This window comes from Buteo buteo, chromosome 3 (assembly GCF_964188355.1).
Source record: "Buteo buteo chromosome 3, bButBut1.hap1.1, whole genome shotgun sequence".
Classification (NCBI taxonomy): Eukaryota; Metazoa; Chordata; class Aves; order Accipitriformes; family Accipitridae; genus Buteo; species Buteo buteo.
Genome location: NC_134173.1, coordinates 40,607,629 through 40,632,691, shown reverse-complemented (window position 1 = coordinate 40,632,691; position 25,063 = coordinate 40,607,629). Strand labels below are relative to the sequence as shown.

Genomic DNA, 25,063 nt, shown 5'->3' with positions numbered 1-25,063 from the left:
TTAATTTAGTTCTGGTTGTAATCTGTTCAGTTGCTCTGTTCACTACATGGCACATACCGTACAGAGGTAAGCCTGGGAGAAAGAAAACCAAAAGGGAACAGGAAAGAGTTTTGGGAGGCTTTGTAATAGACGTGGCACGTTCTCCTTAATATCTGCACAGTTTCAGATTCTACATCCTTCGGGTTTTTAAAATGTTTTGTAAAATGCATATTCCCATTTTAGATGTTCCCCCAAAGTCTGACATTTCTATACCCTCTCAACTTGGTCAGCCAGAGAGAGGTAGAGTCCTAGATCCTAGCTCTTCAACTTTTTATACCCTCTAGCCTGTAACCATGTTCTATATTAAGGCTCAACATCTCAGCTGTAAGCAACTGTATGCTTATGTCTGCACACATGGCAGGTTTTTTACCAATGCCTTGTTTGCTATGCACATAGAGATGCCTCCAGAGAAGGGCATGCTTAGACCTTTAGCACCCATTCAGCCGACCCTGCGCTGCCTTTGCTCAGTGGGTTGGTGTTTTTAGCTCAGCTCTCTTGGGTAGGTCCCTGAATTGCGCTTTACAGTTGGTGACAGTATCATTTCTGACATGAGAAGTCACAAACGGTTACTTTACCATCAAAATCTGCCCCGTAGCTCTGTGCTGTTTTACCAGCTGAGTAGTCTCAATTTTAGGACTTCCATCTAAAACACAAATACAGTAGGTATGAAGTACATCAGCTTCACCACACCAGGAGCTGAACTTGGGAGATGGCTACATGAAGGCTGTGGGACATGCTATTCTAGGATGTCCTAACTGCCAGAAACACAAGCGGTGCCACTGAGAGTGTGTCTGAACAGGACCTGTGTGCTCCAGAAGTGGGAGCAGAGGCTGCAGCCCTCCAGGAGGGAACATCAAAGTGCCACCGCTCACAGCCCAGCACTGACATAGCTTCAAACCTTCCTGGCTTGGAAAGACGACCCTGGAGAAGGACTGATCCACTGAAACAAGTGTTACAGAGACTCTGAGGCTTTATTCGTGCAAGGCAAATGCGGTTCAGGCTCTGTTCACGTTAATTCCCATTTCTCGCTGCTCAGATTAAGCACGTAGCAACAGCTTTCATGAGGCAGGGACCTGTCCATTGGAAAATGGATTATGACCACCAACTCTTGCACATAAACTACTAAGCAATCATCTAACGGTCACTAGAGAGACACCATAGGTCTGTGCTGGTGACCTGGAGGTGAAATGACTTTCTTTGTCCATCTGAATCCCTGAAGCATTCAGACCCCTGATCAGGGGGGAAGTCCTGATCTAAATGACCATTAATCTTCCTTAAGGTGAAAAGGTCAGAAGAGCAGGTTATTCAATGTTAACTGTTTTTTATGCCAGCAAAAAAGCTTCTTTATTTTCAATGCTGTCTTGAAATATACAGAAACACTTAAACATCCAAACTTTCACAGTGATTTTTTGAAAGTGATGTCAGCTTTTAGACAGATGACAAAGTCCACACACAGCGTCAGCCCCCCACAGCTGTGTCCATAGCCATACCAACAATGCCACACAATGGTGTCCTTAAATCCCATAAAGGCAAGCGACAACGCCACAGAATGAAGCGATAACATATTGGAGCTGCTGACAATCAGTCTTTAACATGTGTTATCCATTTGACTGCAGGTGTAAATCAGCATTTCAATGTCAAGTTGCTAATTTAAGGCTGTACGGTCAAACATCCAAATAGCATACCCCAGGAAAAGCACAAGCGCATTGTTAAAGTAGGTCAAAGTCACTGCAAGTCAGGGAACACAGAGGAGAAGTTCCACATTAATAAACCAGTGTTTGTGCTATCATATATATATTTCATGATACAGTAGTATTAAATTATACATTTAACAGGAGCTCAGACTACAGTGTAGGCACAGCCATCATTCTGTTGCCGCTCAGCTGACTCTGGTGGTGTACGTGCTGCAAGCATACATGGCCGCAGAACCAAGCTCTGTGGCTCCACAGTGTGATGTGAATTAACATGGCTCTCCAAAGGATACGTCACATTTCCTCTGCTTTCACTTAACCGTGCCACCTCATGGATGTGTGATAACTTATCCCCCTTTAATTCTCATGTTCAGAGAAATAAGGACAGTATCTGCTGCCATTTGTTGTATTTAGAGTTCTCTGAAAACTGAGTATATATAATTATTCAAAAGAAACCAAAGACAAAGTATTTTTTTTCATCCCCTCTCCTATTACTAGGAAAGTAGTTAACTTAAGACCCTGATTAACATTCCATTGAGCTGTGTCAAATGGTTCTTCCTCTTATTGTTATTATTTGGCTGTACAATGTTTTCTACCAACTCACTTGTGGCAGCTGTTTCAGTACAATAGGGAAAAAAAGAAAACAAATGGTATTTTAGTGGGTTATTTAATGGCAGCCTAGAACTGGTAAAATATAAAACTGCATTCAGGAATGTTGCATCTAAGGGAACTGGAGCCTTCCTAATGATAGCCCAGGTTTTGGTTTTTTTTTTTGGTCTCAGTTTCACTGAGAAATTCAGAGCAGCAGTAGAAGCTTCTGCTTATTTTCATGGACAACTACACATAAAAAATACGCACTAAACATTTTGTAACAAACTGAGCCTCTATGATTTCTCACATGTACACTGAAGGTAAGTACAAAGGTAACTGCCTGCAGAAAAAACCCATGTGCAAAGAGAGACGAGACCTCTGCAAATTCAGTCACTGACACTACTGCCACACTATTGCTCAAAGAGGAATCTCTTCTTCTGCAGGTGGCCTGGTGATGAGTCAAAGATGGAACCAGGTGTTGAGGCAGGATTAGCAGGGGTGGGTAGGCGTGGAAGACCCTCTTCTCACTGCCCAGGGCTGACACTGGCAAACAAGCAGTCTGCGTACTGCCGCGTGAGCTACAGCTCGTGGAGAGATCAGGAAAACAGACGCATCACTTTCTGTATTCACTAGCTGGTCTTTGAATTTAAATTAGATTCCATTTTATTTAGGAAGCACACAGGGATGGTCTGAGAAAAAATAGAGACCATACCTTTAGGCCTCCTGCCGCATTGCATCAGGTTGCCCTTGTCCCTTCTGCACAGAGGCACGCTTAATGCAGTGACGTACTTATTAGGTTGGAGCTGTTGAACCCAAAGCATACTGTACATGTCCTGGAGCACTGTGATGCTTAAGCAGATTTACTCGGGGGTTATGGAAAGTGCCTAGACATAGCTTGGCTGTGTCTCTTCTTTCTTAAGAGAGAAATCACTCTTTCTCATCCATTTTTCAGGTCTCAAGGGATGGAAAGCCAACCACAAGACAAAAGATGACAGCTTTGGCACATTGCCTTAAAGTCAAGATGGTGGTGCAACGAGGAATGAGCATACACACTAACCTACCTGTGGTTTCTTCCAAGTTTATTCACACAAGGTGATGGTGAGAGTTTTTGCAGATGTAGGCACATTGGTTACACAGTTTTTGCTTCATTCTCTTCTTGCTTTAACTGCTGGGAAGATCAGCACTGGAATGGCAAGAGGCAAAGGAAAAGAGGTGCTGGACAAATTATTGTACCAGCTGCCCTCATTCCTATTGATGCCAAGCAGCAACCCAGTGAGCTCCCAGTACCTTATGAGAGGAGTGGACTTTCCATTTTGTACTCCAGGTAAAACCATACCCACTGGTAAACTATTTTCACCACCACTGCACACGCGCTTAGTCATACTTGCTCCCCAAAGCTAACCTTATCACTGTAGGTCGATTGAGTGAGTAACCAGATGGGCAAGGGTTCGTGTTTGCCTGCACAGACGTCAGAGAATACAGGACTAGGGAAGAGAAGTAGCAGGTCACCGTCCACCATCCAGCAAGAATCATGAAGGTGGTAACTCCTACTCTAATAGGAGTCCCTAAAGCCTCTTCAAACCATTCTTCTGTCATGACTGAATAGCTGCCATTTATGCTTACGTAAAACCTATTCAAAAACCATGGTCCAGGATAAACTGGGCATTTGTTCTTCTTTATAAAAAGACTGACAAATCCTTTTATATAGTTACAGCTGTTTAAGGGAGAAAGTAAGTCTCCGATTCCACAACGAAGAGAAGGGACTCAATCAAGCCCTACTGCTAACAAATATGACATACAAAGATCAATAGTGTTGTCATGAAATATGTACTGATACTTCTAACTATGTACTTATTACGCAGAGTGAGACATGCAGAAATCATCTTAAATATTCACAGAAATACTGTGCAGCAGTTCTGATGCTTTTATTCCTGGAACGTCTCTACCATTCCTCTCAGTTGTCATCCATGATACAATGGTTTTGTCTGCACAGTGCCAAGCTCAGCAGGCAAATGACTTTGCAGGAGGAATCATTATGGTCCGTGAAGCTAGTGAAAACCTACTTTCTCTGAATGGTTTTGTTTCATAGTTACCTTATAGGATTGAAGTTAACATGACAGAGTTAAACACTGCTCTCAAACACTTTTAAACAAGCTTGTGTTTATAGGAAGTACAATATTATTTGTTATTTGCATTTCATTATCATCTAAAGGCAATAACAGATCTGTCACAGAGGGCTTGAGTAACAGAGCAGTAACAGGAGCCACAAGAACATGCTGCCCAGATTTCACACTCATGCCCAACACCACCGGTCGTTCACAGTTACAGTGTCAGCCCAGCTCCCCATACAGGTGCCAGGCTCACGCACAAAATAGGTATGTTCAAAGATACAGATATATTTGACCAACTAGGTTGTCTCAGTACAGAGTAATTTAGTAAGATAATACATGAAAAATCCCAGTAACTCTTCAGCTGTGAATAAAACTACCGTTGCCCAGGAGCCAGGGCATGACTCTCTCACACCATCACTATTTGAAAGACAGCACTGTGGGGCGACTGGAGCTCCCTTGATTTTTCCTCAGAAAATTTCCACTAGTAACTAATAATCGGTAGTGGGAAAACACGTGTGTAGCTGATGTCTGTGAGTGAGACTTCACAACCAGTTTAAGCCAGTTGAAGACCCTGATGCTGCCAAAGGGGTGTGGGAAACAGAAATGGCCCTTCTTACAGCACCACCTGCTTATGTTGGGTTAGGTATTATATCAAACCCTTTGTCTCATCTATAAAATATGGATAAAATGTACTATATCAGAGGGGGGCACGAGGCTTAATTTAAAAACTAGCAAGAGCTCTGGGTTACCTGGTATAGGAAATGAATTGCGAGGTTCTCTCAGTTGAAAACGCAGCCTGCTAATAACTGCCATACTGGCATAAATGGCAAATAAGAAGTGTGCTGGAAGGAAATACCCTACCTTCCTAACTAGTCCAAAGTGTTCCGCTGCAGTGATACAACCCATGTGCTGTTCAGTTCCCCAGAAAGTATATTCTCCCCAAACAAATCAGGGCTGCCACGATTTAAGCTCCTGGAAAAAAAGATTCTCTCTTCAGGACTCTCTAGTGCTACCACAGCCTGGAAAAATACAGGAGTGGAGAGATGAAATGGGCCAAAAGAGTATACACAAAAGAGTTTGACAAGAAGTTTTTTTCAAACATGGCAACTTTGCACAGTACAATAAAGTGAATCCCTCATCCCTTGCTATTACAACATCAGCCTTCATGACAGAGGTTCTTGTGGGCAATTTCAGCAGAGGATAAGATTCAGAAGGACATGGAAATCAAATGTGTATCCCAGCACAGGCTGAGGAATACTGGCAGTGCAGTCCCTGCGGCCACTAAACCTGTTCTGTGGTTAAAACCAAAATCTCCAGTCTTCAACCAGTATCCATCCACCTATTTTAACAGCATGGTAACAGATCCTATGTCAATATTCAGTATACGTCTGTACTCAGATTCTAGGACAGCACTAGCTTTATCAGACAAACACAAGAAGGCAAAGGTGTAAGTATAGAGCCTTCTACTTCAATGGGGTGACTGAGAAGTGCTCCCTCCCTAGCAGAAAGAAATAAGCACACCAGAGGTTACGGGGTTCTCCTTGTGTTTATCTTGTGCTGTGGTAGCTGCATGAATTAGATGCTGAAAGGGTCCAACATGAAGCAGAATCTGATTTAAATGAACTGTACACACTACCATGTGTGCTTTTTAAAAAAAGAAAAATAGTATTAAAATTTTAGTTTCATTTCTCCCTTTCCCACTTCCCTTTCTCAGTTGACAGTCAACCAGCTGGTTAACTGCTCTGAACATGCACACTGATTCCCACGTTTAACCAGCGTTCCCAGCGGGGCACTGTGCAGCCATATGCTACACCACCACATTCTAATATTGAACCACAGCACATTGCCACTTCCTTAAGCTTGTGGCTGCACTCTGAGTGACAGCACCTGCAGGAGCTCAGCAGAAGCAATTGCTTCACAGAGAAGCAAGATACAGTTGATAACTTCTTTCCACAGAACGCAGCAGGAAAAGGGAGCTGTTGCCTCCACAGAGACAAAATGACTGTGATGGATGATGTCCTGCTGTTACGTGGCTCGCGTTGAGCATGTGACCATGCTTTACTCTGGTTTTACTCTGCCAATGAACTCTTCACATAGATCTTAAAAGGAAAGATAAATATCTGACAATACATGTCAGAATCTTAACACAAAGCAAACTTTCAGGAAGCCTTTTCCAAACATGTATGAAGTGTGTAGGTTTTTTCTTAACCAAACAACAAAAAAGCACCCCAGTTCAACAGCCTTCTTAGCGAAGCCAGATGGTAAAAAGACGATAAAGTGGAACAGAATACAGTAAGCTGACATCTTCTGCAGGGGACTCCCCCTCCTTAATTAAAAATTACCTCAATTATTTCCCAAATAGCATGACTTTTTAAAAAAAAACATGGACAATTTAAATAAAAGCCATAACTTGCTAAAAGGTCAAGAATATCCCTTAAAACATTTTTCCACCTTTGACCACCTCTAAAGCCTTCAGTAAAGTGAGAAATCCGCTCCAACTTTTATGCAAGTTAATACCACTGACTACTGAGCAAGAAAAAACCCAGTCAAGCCTTCATTTCAAAGCACTATTTAGTTAAAGATGAATTACTTGACCTTTTGGCAGCGTACAATGGAACAGAAGTCAGAGGCACCCAACTTCTTCCATTCTCTAAACAGTCAGCCCCATATCTATAAGAAATTACCTTTGTGTTAGAATAGAGCACACTTTTCAGAACAAAATGTTTAAGCTAATAAAGCTTCATGGAAGCCTCGAAGAGAGCAGATAAGTCTTCTTCTGTTTGGGGACGTGGTGATAGTTTAGTCACTCTCTCCTGCAAGATTAAAGAAAAACTGGATTACAGAATTTACAATAAAATTAATCAAACAGTAGCTGAACTATGTGCCTTTGTACTAACGTCCTGCACAGAGAATAACAGGGTTTTGCAAATAAGTAATCAAGTAATTAAGGCTGAAGCATCATCAACTGTACAGTACTTTCAGAAATATATTAGTTAAAATTGCCCATAATTAAATACACAGAAGCAACATTAGAATGCAGTTCAGTTGCAAAGTCAAGTACTTCAAACATAGGTCTTGTCACTCACAGATATCAGTACACTGGAGGATATCATCCTAGGAATACAGTCCATATTAAAATTCATTTGCCAGCATTGGAACTAGGAGTTCAGTTTTTAGGGACCAAGATTTTCAAAATATATCATCTCTGAAAGCCCAGGAACTGCTGTAGATGGGGAGAGCAAACAGTGCTTGCAACTCAGACTCCAAAAAAGACACAGCAAAGGACGATAGTGAAACGGCTTAATAAAAAGCCTGACACTTTGGAATCAGAATACAAACCAGTTGTGGTTGGTCTTCATTTGGATGGTCATTCAACAGAATTTTCGGGTGCTGAAATCCTACTGACTGAAATGAAACTCAGGTATATGCTTCACTGCTCTGCTTGACAAAACAACCACAAAGGCAGGGATGGCAATTCAGAAAAGCCCCATGCTACTGAGGATGAGGAGCTGTATTAGTGTAGGTATTCAGTTACTGCAGAAACACTCAGCTGAAAGGGCCTAACATCATAACCAGTATGAGTACATTAACTAGTACTTTTATGCTTTCAACAACAAATGATTTTAACATTTATTGAAAGATTGGGGAGAGTTAAACATCTGCAAAGACAAAGGCCAGGCCAACACTAGGAATGTGGTATCTTTAGATGAATGCTGTGTATTTTGTCAAGATGGGGTTTCTTCTGCTACAACCTGTTTCAACATCTCCCTCATGGAAGAGGCTGTCCCAGTAAAAGCTCTAAATTTGCCCCTGCCCTTTTTCACATGTGAGACAGTGGATGTCACTTGCTAGGGCCTTGCCTCATGCACCAGGTAGGATGCTGGGGAAGGGGCTCCTCCAGCCCCCTGCCTTGGGGCGAGGCGAGGCTCAGACGCCCTCCCGAGTGGAGCACACACCACCACCCAGGGCAATACCGCAGTGCAATGCTGCAGCCGCTCCACTTCCCTCTCAACCCACGGGGCTGCGATTTGTGGACAGGCTGGATGTGGTTACACAGCAAGAGGCCACCGCACTGTGAACTTAACATGTGAAATATTGGTCTAGCATGGTGAGGAAGTCAGCTGTGAGATATTCACAGTTCATAATCATGATCAGCATGGTTAGCATGGCTTGTGACGAGTCTGAAAAGTGCAGCTTTGTGTGCATAACTTTATCTACACGAGAAGCCTTGGTGGTGCAGCAGTAGCAATCAAATGATACCTCTTTCCCCATCCCTGACCAGCGCTGGTACAAACACAGATCCAGCCAAAGAAAAGGCTAAGATTCTTCCATGCAGTTTTGAAACAAAATGGAAAATTCAAACAGCATGAGGGCAAAAGTCTGTTGTTTTTTTTCAGACTCACAATATGCAAAATATTACAACTCAGTGCTCAAGTACTCAGTAAATTCATCAGGCTTATATTAGGACACTCTGGGCCAAATTACAGTTTTGCAGCCCTGTGCACCAACATGGACAGAGTTATCTGTAAAGTCACACAGGGTGACAGGAGTCGATCACCCTGACAGACTGTAGCATTTCCCAGCTATATTGACAGAAGGCTGCAAACGGATGCTCCTCCTGTATGCCTCGACACAGAGGCACCAGCACTCCCTCTGCACAAGCCTGCTGACATTTGCTGGTGCCCAGACAGCAAGGCCCCGGCTCTCTCAGTCTGACTCAGCGCATTCTGGTCTAGTGCCAAAAATGAGCAGCTTCAGGCTCATCGGTGGTTCAGCCCCATTGTAGACGCCTCTTGGGTGTCTGCAGGGGGTGGGTGGGCTAAAGAACAACCTTCCGCCATCTCTCATTTTCAGTCCTCCCCATCTCCCCTCAAACACCATTAAAGGGCTGGCCACCGTAGACCTTGGGACAGCATCTTCTTTGCTAGACTCACTGCTGTCTGTAAATAGGATCAATTTCAATAGACTCACTTAGAAAGGAAAATAAAATTCTTTTTTAACTTCAAGCATAAATGTTTGTCACCACAGAGTTCCCACCCCAAATCCTGGCAGTTAGAGTAAACTAGTTTTGTTTTCCTGCAGCCTGCACTTCGCAGTGTGGAATACACTCCGCACACTTATTAGTGCTATCACCACTGCACCACACTGCCTTGCCGACATGAATGGGTCAGTGCTGTATTCCAGAGACAGCCTACTGCAAGATGGAAAGAAAAAATATACAGAAGACTAAACTGTATGGACTACCTCTGTGGGTAATAATGGACTACTAAGGAACAACAATACATTTTCATCATGTTACATCTCATACACAAAACTGAGGTTTGAGAAAGTATTAGGTCATCTCATTTTACACAGTACAATTAATCAATAATGCCATGAGATGACAGTAAATGAATTAAAAGTCAATTTGAGCTAAGTTAACAAACAAACAAAAAACCCCTTCAACATCTTTTGGTGAAGAACCTTCTGCCTCCCCCAGCTATGCAAAACATGCCTTCAATGAGATGTGGTTGTGATGATTCAAACCAAATTGTTTTAAAGGAAGATATTTATCAAAACAAACCTCCAAAATGCCCCGTAACAATTTACATGCATAGCTCATTTGATGGGTGCTCAGAGACCTTAGTTTTCTTCCTGGCTTTGCCACTGCTCTGTTGTGTGTGATCCTAAATAGTTGCACCTTTGTGTCATTTTCTCAGGTATAAAACAGGAATATTAATATTTACCCTCTGTTTTAAGTTGCTCTGGATTTATGAATGAGAAGAACTAGACATGGTAAGAAATACTGCTGTAAAAAGTGAATAACCTTTCAGCCTACAAAATTTTCATTTTCTCCGTAGAGTTTACTTCCCTTGCTACTTGGTGGAAATAAATCCTAAGTAGACAGAACAGTCCATAGCACATGAATCAAACTGTCTTTTTACAAGGAAGACACTAGATTTTGCTTTTGGAGTGGTGTGTTGCTTTTTGCAGTGTCTTTGTGAGCACTGAAACAATAAAGGGTATTACAAGTTTAATCTATATCATCCCAGGGGATCTTATTTCAAATTCTGATGGGGGTCAATGGAACAAAAAAGCCATCTGGGAAGAAAAGTGCAACTTCTCAATATAGGAAAGTTTAATGCAAAGTGAGCTTGATCATTATTACCAGATAGCACATGGTATAAGGCTTTATCTATAACCCATCCCGCACACATAATTAACAGAGATAGTTATGAAAAAGCAGTATCTTCTACAAAGATCAAAGGTCTATGAAAAACATCCTCCTTTTAAAAAAATGTAACATTTAAAAAACCCAACCAAACACCTAGCCATTCTTTCTGAACCCATGTGAAGAACAGACTGCAGCATGCACTCCATCTCACTGAAAAGAAAAACCTAAACTGTGCAGAGAAACAAAATACCAGTTGACTATCCATAATTTTCTCCACTTTAATTGTTTTCATGTAAACCTAGAAATAACATTTGCTTGAAAAGAAACAATTCTGTTGTTTCAAAAATCTGTTCTATTTTATTTGACAAGAAAAACTGTTTTGCTTTGTCTTACCTGAGGCAGAGTGCCTTTGACTAATGCAGGGATGTCTGCTTTAGAATAACCAATTGCAGCCAAGCCATCATCAACATTCAGATCAAATAGGAATTTCCGGAGCGTGTCTGCCAAAATAAACCCTGCATCTTTGATTCTGGCAGTGCGGATGTCAGCTCCTAAAATAAGACATAATGCCTTGACTGTAGGGTGGAGAGAGCGGAGGAAGCCTGTTCTGGACTTAATTTAATCATAATATCAGCTGAATACATATCCATACATAACAGTCACTGCCCTAAAAGCAGCATGAAGCAAAAAGAGGAATCAGTCTTCACTTTACGGTTGGAATAGTTTGTAAAAGGTGAAATAAAACAAGATCAGGAGAAGTAGGTAACTGCTGCCAGAAAGACTAACTGCCACATGAGGTTAACTTCCTTTCCCTCTGTGCCTACAGGGAGAAACATTTTCAGTCTGACTAACTGCTGGGAAGACGGACGCTAAGGCATGAACGTCAATGGTATTTATTTTTATGGACAGTGTGCCAAATGCTAACTTTATTTTAAGGCCTTGAGTTTGCTGACATCTAGAGGACATGGAAACCACCGACTATTCTGTTCAATTACACATTCAAAGAGAGGACTAGAGCATGCAGGCTGAGAAAGACAGGAGATGGCAGGGCAGTGTTGAAGGGGTTAAGTAAATCCTAAACTTAATGCTATTTGAGTATGTGCTGACTTGTGTAGGATAATGTAGAACTGAAGAGGAGGAACTGGTATCTTTGAAACATCTACTGAACAGTAATGATAGCATCAATATAAAATGAAAGATTACCAATATTTCTTACAGAATAGCTTGCTTCCCCTTCTTCAATGAATACTCAGGACTTATTTAAAAGTAGTAATAAAAACATGTCCAGATAGAAGACACAGGTTCCTCCACATGATTTCTTTTCCACATAAGCTGAGCTAAATTTGTTCTCTGTGTAACATCAATGATGTTACACCAGAACTATGTTAGGTCCAAGCACCATACTGAGAGATGAGTAAGAGCACAACATAGCTACAGGAAAAATATTTTCTGTGATCCTCATGCAGTTCAGTGTAACATTCAAAGGGGGTTAAGTGAACAGGAAACCAACCAGCTCATTTGAGGAGCTCAGATATTCGGATAGTAAGACTGGCAGTACTGTAGTAGATAATGCCTGGGAGAAATTGATAAACAAGGTATGACAAGTCTTGTACAAAGTCTTATGCTATTGTGATTATGCCATGCAGTCTGAGTTTATCCTGGGTTTTGCTGTAGAAGAGTAACTGGGACATAAATCCAGTATCTTCAGATAGTAAAGTAAAAGGGAAAGGCAGGAGGGGACAAAAATGACGGTAAATGTGAAGGGCAGTTTTAGAATATTGCTGTAGTTTGAGTACTTTCTTTTTGCTCAACTTAAAGCATACATCAGTCTTTGATTACACTTTGAAATTTTCTGTCCACACGCACACCTATTTCAACTGTTTAAGAATCCACCCAGGGAGGTATTAAGCTTTTTCAGGCTGTACCCAAATTCACAGCTGTACATACACACAAAATAACTATTTAGTAACCTGCTTCATGTCATAAAATACCTTCTTAGCCATTACATTTGGCAACATGACAGATTTGAATCAGCTACTGTAGTCAGTTGGACTCTGGACTGGAATCAGAAGTAAACACCCCAGGTGGGAATTAACAAATTCAACTCCACGTGACATGTTTTCAGTAGAGTCCCTTTACAGCAAGGCAGACAATAACGTAGTTTAAATTTCTACTGGGAAAATTAACAGAGCTTTTAGAAACAGAATTTATGGCAGCAGTTCATACCGCAAACCCTAAAGGAACTGCTTTTCAACCACTTGTTTTAAAATCAAGGAGCCAGAATTCAAATTCTCTGATATGCTGTGCTGGCCAGTTATCCAGAAACATTTCCTTAGTCTACTTTGAGTTGTGTGTTATTGCTGTAGGAACATAGACATTTTGTACCTTAGTATATGATTCCAGCCAGGTTTGTGTTCTGGTTTTGACCATAGGCAGGACTGCATACTTCAGAGGAAGGATGAACAACCTCATAGACAACATTTATAAAATAAACAGAATTTTCCCCCAGTGTAGTTTTTCTGACCATGTTGTTTTACATTCTCTTCAAAATACTGTGATATTTTCATTGTCTATATAAAAGTCCCCCTCTTTCTTGAAACCCACAATGCTTTCCGATTACTTATACAAGGAATTCATTCATACATGTGACTGGATTGCTGTGACTTGCATACAGAAGGCTGACCATACAAGGGACTGAACACAAATTTTCCAAATACCAGAAAAGTTGCCCTAACCACTTTCTCTCTACTCTTTATACTGCTGTGCATGTGAATGTGATTGCTTATTAGCGAGCATAGGTATTAGCAGCAGTTTAGCCACAACACAAAGTCTACCGCAGACAAAAAACCTGACATTAGATATAAATAAATTAGCCCATCACAGAACCATGCTGTCACAGCTAGACTGCTAACAGCTCCAAGATTACATCACTGAAAGCTAGTTTATTACACTCAGCCATGCTGAGGGTGCAATGAAGAGGTATCCTTTCTCTAGGACGCCTTCTGGTGATGGGCTGCACAGATAACAAAGCACTGTATGAAAAGGTAACCTTTAAATGAGCTGTCAGCTTGCAGCATTTACTTTTATTCTGCTAAGAAGCAGAAAACGCCACTTCGTTCATTAACCCACTTCTCAGCCATCACAGATGTGTCCACAGAATAGCTACTCCACGCTTTCCCTTGACATCGTCCACTGAGAAATTCCAACACCTATAAATAAGCTTAGGCCTACATTAGAAAGACCAAAACCTACTGCTGTGTGCCACGGAAAAAAGAGCAGGAGTGATTCAGAACATCACTCTGTCCTAATTCATTGCCACAGCAGGGAACTTGTTAGGCAAAATGCTTCCTTTTAGCTAACAGATGCACCTGAGTACTTGTTTGGTTTATGGTATCTACTCTAAAGTAACTACTCTCCATAAAGCAACAAGAGAGGAGCCAATCACAGCTACTCTCTCCTGATTTGTAACAGATGTACAGTTAATTTCAGCTGTCCAGTTTTCTAGCCAAGAAGCAGATTTCTCCAGCTTGCTTCTCTAACTACATCATCTGGTATAAAAATTTAGCATTATTCTACCTAAGTCTGCATTACGTGTAACTCAAGTCAGACTCCAGAATCTTTTTTTTTTTTAACCTAACCCTCCCCCACAACAACCAACTACAATTGCTTGCACACATTTTTTTTCCCTCCCAAAAAGACATTTTGGAAACAATTCCATTTGTATGAGTAAGTTGTACCCATAGAGATTCCTACCTAGTATCTCTGCAGCTTCCAAGTGCCGCTCAGGATGTATCTGTGCTGTGAAAGCAAACACTGCTGGGGATGTCAGAACCACAGAAAGGCCATGTGGCTGGGGAAAAAAAAAAAAAAAGAGAAAAGAATAAAATCACATAAATAGGACATGTACTTCCAACTTCAATGTGCTTTAATGCTCATTAATGTGAGATAACAGAGAATTGAAATGTATAATACAAAAACAAAGATAAACCAAGTTTTACCACTAAAGAGTGATCCACATTATAATCCTTTGGTTTATAAGTTTTCACCAAACCAGAAATAGGGTAAGACATTCCATGGCTGGAACAGAGTAGAGAGAAAGTGGTTAGGGCAGCTCTCCTGGTATTTGGAAAATTTGTGTTCAGTCCCTTGTGCAGTCAGTCTTCTGAATGCAAGTCTCTTAGGTACAGATACTCCAAAGGTATTTAGGTATGGGTATGGTATGGATATTAGGTACAGACAACCCTCACCCCTCTGCACCTTAGGGATCTAGCTGTAAAAACCAGTACTTCCTTACTTTGTGAGTGTGAAGTTATATTACTCTACTGACTAGACTGAAAGATGCTCAATTACTGAAGTAATACACATATACCAAAAATAGCATAATCTGCATCCCTACCTAATCACACTGCCTGAGAAAAATAAACATTAATTTTAAAGCATAATTAAAGAGTGGATTTGCTCAAACAACAGGAATGAAAGGAAGTTCTCCAAAGATAATGATGGCTAATAACTTATCCACACAAATCAGGCTTAGACTTTGCTTCTCTGAGATTTTCACCCATATGAAACTACATTGCCTTGCAATATTAATCACAGCTCATTTCAGCCTGCTGAATGCTTACCCCACAGACAAACTTACAGACAATTGCATCAGTTCAGGAATAGCACAAGATTACCTCATTGCTGTCTCACTGAAGAACAGCTGGCACGAAATCCAACATTTTAAATGCCATTGATGTTTTTTTTTTTCAAACTGTAGTTTTTACTATTAAAGAAGGTAAAGCAGGTCATGATTTGTATTTTTCACATAATTGGATTTGAGTATCACAAGCCAGAATACACAATCCTCATACATATAAATGCCAAGACCCCATCAATTTCTCACAACACACGGCTCCCCCTGCATCACAGGCCAGGCTACAATGTCTTACTATATATTCAGCAACAAAGGCAGTGATGTCTTTGACAACCTGAAACAAACACTGGCTAGAAGCTGACCTCAGATGGGGTTAATATGTTCCTGTACTCACCAGAGATGGACACCAGCATTGCCAAAGCCAATACCAGCAAAAGCACTTGCTAGGTGCATGTTGGCTCTTGCTTCACAGTCTTCAGGGTTTCTGATGGCTCTGTGCACCATGGAGACAACAGCATCAGTGAATTCACAAGTGGATTGGTAATTCAGGATAGAAAAGGGAGAGAGGGCTTCTTTATGGACAGATATATAAAAACCTCTAAGATGAGCTGAGATAAAAATGCTGGAAATAGGATCAATTTGCACTTCAGTCAGAGAGCAACCCTGCTTCTGGATCGGTAAGTAGACCAAACCGATTGAGTGAAGGGCAAGTTTCCTTTCACTTTTCTAAAACCTGAGTAAATAGAGTGAATTTGGCTATATTCACCTCAGTGGTGGTTTAAACAATTCTACTTAGGAGCTTTGGCAATCCTATGTATGGCTCCAAGATCACTCCAGCTTTCTCACCATCTCATTAGTAAGTGGTGGTCTGGACCCCATCATCTGTGTGGGAAGAGGACAGGGTTCCTTGCCTTCCTATGCATCAGACTGCTTGTGTAGTTTGACAACATGGAGAAAAAGTCTCATGAATAGATTCCACAGGAACAATAAACAACTACTTTGACTGGCTAGGTACTGTAAAGAGTCTTTTACAAAAACCCCACATTGATCTTTAATAGAAGTGCACATGGTATACAAAAGCTATATACAGGCTAAAACTTTATTGGTAGGGATCAAAATGCACTCCCAGTTAAGTCAAAACTTAATCTAAATTGAAGGTCTTATAAGTATGAACTAGTTTTCAGTAAATGCATAATTTTGCACATTCATAAGTGCATGCGGTTACCTTCTTGATGGATGTATATGTATCTTAATTTACACTCAAGGTCACAGAAATTACACCAGCAGTATTTTGTTCATTTTGTTACATATTTCCCTTATACTGTCACAGAAAGAGGATTCTTGAAAAAATATGTGAATGCTGCTCCCATATTAACTGAGCAGCTTGAAATACCTTTTACTGAGGACTTATTTTATAAGATTCACAGAGGCATTAAAAAGCTACCTCCTCAACACAACCTAGTAACCCTAATTTTACTTTCAATTTTATTTGAAAAAAATTTTGCTTTATTTAAGAGAAATCCAGGGTAGAAAATGAAGGTTTAATGTAGTAGTTTCCCTTATTTTAGCCTAAAATTCAAGTTCTTCTAAGCATCCCTTTTTGGGCACTGAAGACTGAACATACTGTGAAGGAGGTGGCTGTTAAACCTATTACCTTTTCAAATATTTAGCCACAATGCGCAGAGCATGAACAGCCCAGACATCACTGATGGGATTGCTGCCTTGGTAAGCTGGTCGGTTGATTGGATTTGAAGGGCAGGGACTGCGCATGTTGTAAGGAAGAGCAGTGTACGATTCTAGAGCATGGCTAAAAAAAAGATTTAAAAATGCATTATTTAAGTGGGAGAGCTCCATTTTACTGCCCTGCTGTCCCTTGAATGCAGGTTCTTCTTATTTACTTCCAGTGTTTAACAGTTGCCAAAAATAGAAACACAATCTCATAGACAACTGGGAGAATGGTGGGCGGGCACCTCCAGAGCTCTTCACTTTCCAACAAACACATAGAAGGCAATCCAAACACACCCACAATCTAGCAGCTCACACCATGCTTAAAGTTAGATTGGATGAACTGCCATCCTAGGGTGTAATGCTTTTCACTGAAGAGCACTGTACATCTGCAATGGGTGCACTTCGTTTCTGTACGTAAGAGGCTTTAGCACTGGAAGCATTGTAAGCTACCTTTCTTTTACAAGTATTGACCTTTAAAAAATGAGGAGTATATTTACGCTAAGCAGAACTGCCAACAGTTGCATCTCCCAGATACTCATGAATCTGACAACATAAAGAAAGGGGCACCACCTACATTGCAACATTTGGATGTACAAAACTACAGACAAACCATTTCCATTTATGAAAAAATGCCTCAATTCCATTACAGACATGGCAGTTCAGGACACTTCACCAAGCTTGAGAAATCAGTTTCATTATACATCTATTACTTCAATATACACAGCACCCAAAAGCAAAGTAAGCTCTGGCCCTTGAAATAGAAACTTCCATGCGTTTTGTGCAGTTAAAAGCTGTGGGTTTAAGGTGAAGAAAATTTTGTGCCAAGTGAAAAGCAAATTATGAGAGAGGTTCTAAGGATGGTCATAATTGGGCTGAGACCTGCAAGCATCCCACAAGCCTTCACAAATTTTTGTTGACACATCATGGCTTTATTAGAAAATACTTGTTCTCTATTCCCTGCCATGTCTGTGAGACATGCTAAATGCCGTCACAATTGTGATTAATCATCTATATGATCTCTTAAAAAGGGACACCTGGACTGTCTTCCCTGACAACAACCATCCTGGAAGTAAACGGTTTCTCCAGTGCACTGCAAAAACATTAAAATTTCTGCAAACGAGTTATTTGTTTCCGTACATTCTTAGGGAGGTAGTGAAATTAAGTAAGAGGAAAGTATAACAGAGACCACCTTAACAACAGGAAAGGGAGAAAAAAGATCATCCGTTCCTGCTCCTAAAATACATTTTTTCTGCAGTCATCATAGTAAAAAAACAAAATTGTAATAAATTCAAGCAGCAACCTACATAGAAAACTCACCAAAGCACATCAAAGCCACTGTTGGCCACTATTCGCTCAGGCATAGACAGTGTGTGTAAAGGATCAATGATGCCTAATGTTGGCTTAATGGCTCTTGAAGCAATACCTGCAATATGTAAATGAGGAAAATGAGTTAAAGATTTTTTGCAACAAAATAGGACAAGACAAGCTTAATGTTCAAAACAGAACAATAATGAGGGGAAATTATTAGAAACTATGAAGATAAAAGCAGAGAGAGAAGGAAGAGTAAGAAGTATCTATGAATGCAAGTCTTACTGATGACGAAGTCCCTGTAAGAGAGTTACACGATTTGAGACTTTTGCCTGAAGTGAATCATACCAGACAATGTTCTCTCTCCACTTGTAAGCCTCCCTGAGCAGCCTATACTTTCGAAATTTCTGTGCTGAATGGCATCTGCAATAGTATTCTTAGATTTGTACCTTTTGTAAACAATCAAAGGGCAAGACTGGTTTGTGTCTACAATCAATTGCTATTGCTAATTGCTGCTTCAGCATCTGTAATAACCATGCCTTCAAATTTTGGTTAAGGGGACACAGATGTAGCTTTGAGAGAGAGAGACATATAAACAGACAGACACAGACGGATTGACTACATACAGACTAGAAAACTCTTGAGCTATGGTCAGAACCCCTTAGCACACCCTTTGGGTCCCAAGTACTGTAGACTGTGTAGCATATCAAATCCACATATTTAGAAGTAAAACCTCAAAACAGCTACGAAGCTTAAGATGACATTTTAGCCTTAATCTTTATTTGCCAGGGATGAAAAGGCCAAAGGAAGACAGTGCCCCTCACTTGCACAGCATCTCAGGCCTGAGGTTTCAAAAGTCAGGAAAAGGCACATTTGGTTGCAATTACACAACAAAGAAACAGAAGTCTTAAAAGCAGAAAGAAAAATCCAACGGAAATAAGGAACAGTTGGTTGACCCTGAATGTAAGTAGAAATTTCCTTTGCAATTAACATTTTCTGCCATTTAAGGACTTGAAAGATTTTAGTTTCCTGTTTTGTCTTCAAACTATAATCCACTGTATTACATAGGTATTTCATTATGTTAATATGCTATAAATTTAATTTAAGGAGGAAACCTTTAAGCTCTTCAAATTCGCCTGTGGCAGCTGAATCAAACGAAATGACACCTGAAATGACATGCAGTATCCCCTTCTTTCAAGGCAGGGAAATAATGAAGATATTGGAAAAGCAATTGTCTTGAATAGCAGACAAAAAAAAAACCACCTCACCGGTTTTTACTTTTAGTTCTTTGAAGTCAAAAATGGCAACACCAGTGGTTTCACTTCCAGTTCCAGCTGTCGTAGGAACTTAAAAGGAAGAATGGGGATAACAACAAATAGTAAGTAATACATAATATTGCAAACTAAATAAATAAAAACATAATAGTAATGCCACCAAAAATAGAAGATCCAGGAAATCTCAGAGGTATCCCTAATCCGGAGCCAACAGGTCAAAGAGAAACTGCCACTTTGATCTCTTTTCTCAGTAAAAGGAGTCAAACTCAGCTAAACAAGACTAACTAATGACAAAAACTGTGATTTTACTTCCACTGAAGTAAACAGCAAAATTGCTGCTGACTACAACTAGAGGACAAGTAAGCCCACAGGAAAGTGAATGAGTTGTGGTAAACTGATTTCAGTAGAAATATACAGAGTGTAGAATGAGTCCCCTTCTCCTAGCTCTCACTCTCCACCCCCTCCTGCTTTACCTGCAATGAGTGGCTTGAGGGGCACAGTGACAGGCTTCCCTTTCCCAATAGGAGCATTGACGTAATCCAGGAAGTCTGATGTAGGGCTGGACGCATACAGGTTGGCAGCTTTACAAGTGTCTATTACAGACCCACCTCCAACAGCAACATAGGCATCAAACTCTCCCTTTTTAGCAAATTTAATGGCATCCAGGAAACTTGGAAAATAAGAAAAGCTTTCCAATTAGGAGAAAAGCAGCACATAGAGAAAATAACTATTAAGACCAGCGTACAGGTCACAAGGAGGTGTTTAAACAGCTGTATGGCATGCTGCAAGAGCCTAGGCACTAGTCGGAGAAGCGCACTGTCAGAAGTAGTACCTTTGGTCTGTTGGTTCCACCCGGACGTTATCATACATCTGAAAGTTTATACTATATTTTGCCAGGGAATTCAATACTGCATTTACAGGAGGGAGTTGGGAGAGGTTTTTATCTGTCATCAAACAAACTCTTCTAGCACCAAGATTCTGCAGGTCCTATGGTAACAATGAAATTGAAAAACAAACAACTGGTATAAAATCATACACTGAACTATTTAAAAACTAATCCAAATCAACTGAACCATTTAATAATAATAAAAAACCCAACCTCAAAATAGTTGGTTATTGTAAAATCTTTGAAACAGTATCAGCTAAAGAGGATTAACCACATACATAGTAGGATGCAGAAAACAGAATAAAGCTGCCAAACATATAGTTGAAGTCTTATGATAGAAAACAACTAATGATAAAGATGTTGAACAAGTGAAAACCATGTGTAACCACTTAAGACTTCAGTAAAATGTAAAATATTTTTTTGAAATATTTTTTTCTTACACAATTCCTGTGACATAAAAAGGCTTTTCCAAAGGTTAGGTCTCCCCTAACTGACTACCAAAGCATGGCATTAAAATCTTGAAAATTTAATACAGAATATCAATTTACTGATGAAAAATCAAAATAAGGTGGCAGAAAGAAGAAAAATAATACTACTTCCTAACCTTTGCTAAATTAATTGTCACAATAGCTATACAATCAATACATGCAATTCTAAATAATCCTAATGCTGTTTAAAGACAGAAGTTCTGCCTAACTTCATTTACTATCTGACTATTAATTTACTTTACAAATTTGCAAATGAAAGAGAGAACTGTTAATGCCATAAATGCCAAGAAGAGAGGAAAAAATGATAAATGAAAAAATGCAATGATAAAGGCAAACTAGAACAATGTACTCAGGTGAATCATCTCACACTGCTGAAACAAAAATTCTACATTTTCACAGTGCAAACTCAGAGCTGAATGACTATCCACCTAATTTAATGGAAAGTCTCTGATTCATTTTAATGAGCACTAGAAGAGATGAAAGTGATCTTGAGAAAATCCTGGTGAGTCACCAGGATTCAAAACTTTTTGAATTAAATCCCCTGTCAGAGAAAAATATTGTTGCATAATCCTGGCAAATCATCAACAATCTAATGACCCACTAAGCTGCATTTCCTGTACTCACTTATACCACAGCAACATTGATGTAACATGCTTCTGTTCTTTACCCAGCAGTATTTTCCAACCTTTTTACACTGGTATATATGGCTACACACACTGCAAAGCAATGGAGATTCAGATGCACCGTATATAAGCTTTTCCTTATAAAATGGATTGATAGCACCAGCAGCCCTTTAGAAAATAACTTTTCACCAGTGACGGACTTACACTACGGAGGCTTACCATGCCAATCTCTTTAGTAACTCCTTCTCCATATCGGATGTTCGAAATAGCCATCTACAGAAAAAAAGAATGTATTTTTTCTGGAAAAATGGAGAAATGGCATCTAGTTCCAAGCAAAGTGAAATATAGATATTTACTAATGTAAATATTTGTTAAATGACATATTTGGAAGTATACAAAATACTACTTTTAAATCAGATGTATTTTATTATTAAATCTACCTCAAATGCATAGTCTGTATTTCCCAGGGTAGGCCGTTCAGGGACTGGAATGGAAATGAAACAGTAAAATTAGGGATCAAAAAGTGACTTATATCTGTATCTCAATACTAGAGTTGACAGATTACTTTGCTTTTAAAATCACTAATACTTTGCACAGGTCATCTTGGCTTGTCTGTGTATAGGTTACCCATTTCATCCCTTGTTGTTTGTGAGATTAAGTGATCCAAGTACTTGATTTGATTTATACAATTCAGCAAAACAAGTGTGTTTTCTCCTTCTTTCAAGGATAAATCCTTCTTATAAAAACTAAGTTAGCAGGAAGTTTGCATGAGAATTTGTTTGCAGTGTGCCAAGACCAGAACAGCACATGATAAGTCAAATGGAGTATCTGCAGAGCATACAGGCTGCTACATACAGGTTGAGAGGTGTTACAAATGTGTAGGGGCTACATGATAACCTTCAGAACAACTTTTAAGACAAATTCATGAGACATCCTCCACATGCGTCCGGATAGAGAGCATCTTTTGTACGTGTGAGAGTTATACTAACAGGTATTTACACTTCTTACTTCTGCCTAGTCCTAAACTTGCAGGTGAAACTGAATTGCTTGCTTGAAAATTAAGAAACTGCATGCATTGCTAATAATAAACAGAATTTTAATAAGAATCAGTGTGTCACTATCAACTTTATTAAGTAGAAGACAGAAGATATTCATAAATATAGTATTTCAGTCACATCCTCTCTCTGCCATGTCATTCTTGCATGAATTTCTACAGAACTCTCTATTTCTTGCATATCCTGATTTTGCCACACAGTGAGGCAAACTGCATCAACTGAAACAGCCCATTCTTCTCCAAGAAAAGATCAGATGAGGCATTCTGCTCTTCCTGCTGAAGTCATGCCTTCTGTCTGCTATATTAATTGAAAATATGTGATTTGGATTCAGATCCAATGAGTGAGGCCATGATAATGAGTCTTACAGACACTCTGGGGTGCACTGAAGCACTGACCCACGACAGTAACAGATAGATGTATTAAAATCCTTTATGCACTTTCTATTCAAGCCCAGGCCAGCTGCTATCAGGTCTTTCATTGCCATGTCTTGCCAGGCTGTACGTGTTTGACCTCTCCTGAGTTTGAGTCTGCTGTACTCCCAGTCATTAATTTGACAGGCTAAGAACATGTCCAAGCCATTTACTCTCTTGCTTTCTGATAGTATAATAGATGCCCTGCTGTTATATTCTTGAGCCAAACTTAACTTCCAGGAAGAATTTTACCGAGTTCAAAAACTGCACTATTTCTTCAAACAGTCAAGAAACACAATGAACATTTTTCTGCTACAGTCACTGTTACATCAATTCCCACTATTTAGAGACTTACTGAACAGATACTATCTCGCTACATTACAGACTCAATTGCTGCCTAAAACAGAGAGGATTCTTAATTAAGACTTCTATTTAACAAGGGCTTAGTTTGAATTGACTGTGTAGGTCATCAAGCAGACAAGCAGAAGAAAGAGATTCTGCTTCTCAGCTGCGCTATTATTGTCTTGCTGTATGATGGACTTGTGCAAAATATGTATCTGAACATATATTAGCTTTTCCATATGTAAAATGGCAACGGTAATTCTTTAAAAAGCGTCTTAAGTAAAGCACGTGAAACCAAGCCTCTCAGAATTACACATTGCTGAAATTATGGCCCAAAATACTAATTTTTATTGGACCTGGACACTGACCAGCACACACATAGCTATTCCAATAGACGCCCTACAGTCAATGCAAACAGAAATTCCTCCTGGGGTGACTCAGTCACTTGGCGCAGCTCACCTGCTCTTACAGGCGAGCAACAACCTGGCCTAAGTGAGCTGTGTTCTTGGGACTGGCTGTATAACAAGCCTATGGAGATTACATTCCCCAAGCCAAAGCAGACCTTTGTGAATAGGTCCTTGTTATTCATACTGCTTCCTGTTTCTTTTCTAGTGTACCAGATGCATATTTTTCCCCTTGAAAGCATATCTAAAGTTGAGATGGCTCAGGTGATGACAGCAGTAGTAGCAGCCATAGCAGATTTCTGATCAGCTTGCCTCACGGCAAGGGGAGGGAGGGAGAGGATGCGTCAGTTGTGGCTTACATGGAAACAGTGAATCTCTCTGACAACAACCACTATCGTTGTACGGCTGCAAAACAACAGACTGCTTACCTTATGCTTTAAACTGTTCTCTTTCCTACCTGTCACCTGCACCCTCTGCCCAGGTTACACTGATGTGTACGGCTCTATGGGGTCATGGTCTCCTACAGAACTATTTTGGAGACATGAATTAAGTCTTACCTTGGGAATAGGTGTGGCAATGGCTCGGGCACCGACATCTAGTGAAAAGGTAAAAAAAAAAAAGACAAAAAAAGGCGTTGTTAAAAGGAAAAGCTGAAGCAGAAAACCGAATCTGTCCTTGCCCCAAAGCCTGCTGTCGGCACCCGTTCACCGCGCCCGACCCCACGGGGGCCTGGCAGCGGAGCCCGGGTGCGGAGGAGGCCCGGCCCAGCCCCGGGGCCCAGGGGAGCGGCAGGCCGGCAGCGGGGGGGGTCCCACCTACGGCAGAACACGGGTGGGTGCCGGTAGCCAGCCCTCAGCCGGCTGCCCCTGTGAGAAGGGGGGGGGGGGGTCAGCGCTAGGGAGGGGGCATTAGGAGACCCCCGGGAGGGAGCGGTCGCTGCTTTTCACGTTCAAAACGCGGCGGCGACCGCCCGGCCTCGCCCCCCGCCCCGCTGCCGGCACCTGCCGATGAAAGGAGGAAAACCAGCGGCCTCACGGGCGGCCCTGCCGGGCTCCGGGACGGCCGCAGGCGAGGAGGCCGGCCCCCGCCGCCGTCCCCCCGCCGAGGCGGCGGCAGCGGTTCCCCTCAGCCGCCCCAGCCCGGCCCGGCCCGGCCGCACTCACGCGGCCCGCTGCAGCTGCCGCAGGAGGCCGACTGCCCGCTCCCGCCCGGCCGCCATCGCCCCGGCTCTGGGGAGGTCGGCCGGGCCGGGGGCCGAGCCAGCGGCAGCGCCTCCTCCCAGGGCAGGCCGCCGGGATCAGCGCGGGCTCCCACCCGCTTCCC

At 41.1% G+C, this 25,063-nt stretch overlaps 1 protein-coding gene across 10 annotated transcripts; it reads right to left on the bottom strand.

The window, feature by feature from the left end:
• ADHFE1 (alcohol dehydrogenase iron containing 1) lies at positions 1-25,063 on the bottom strand. Of its 10 annotated transcripts, XR_012649817.1 has the most exons (16): positions 24,904-25,063; positions 24,298-24,335; positions 21,970-22,013; positions 21,749-21,802; positions 20,365-20,519; positions 20,006-20,202; positions 19,527-19,604; positions 18,268-18,373; positions 16,877-17,029; positions 15,617-15,715; positions 14,585-14,663; positions 14,340-14,436; positions 10,980-11,137; positions 7,117-7,245; positions 3,383-3,504; positions 1,358-1,767 (listed from the first exon to the last, which is right to left on the bottom strand). XR_012649817.1 is itself a non-coding variant. In XM_075023383.1 (15 exons), exons 1-14 carry the CDS (start codon positions 24,957-24,959, stop codon positions 7,162-7,164), a joined length of 1,398 nt encoding a protein of 465 aa, XP_074879484.1. In that variant the 5' UTR covers positions 24,960-25,063; the 3' UTR covers positions 1,358-6,531; positions 7,117-7,161. The 10 variants fall into 10 exon arrangements, 3 of the variants coding, with proteins under 3 accessions (XP_074879484.1, XP_074879486.1, XP_074879483.1); XR_012649816.1 differs by lacking the exon at positions 1,358-1,767 and adding an exon at positions 1-72 and having other exon boundaries at positions 3,383-7,245; positions 24,904-25,062; XR_012649813.1 differs by having other exon boundaries at positions 1,358-2,905; positions 3,034-7,245; positions 24,904-25,062.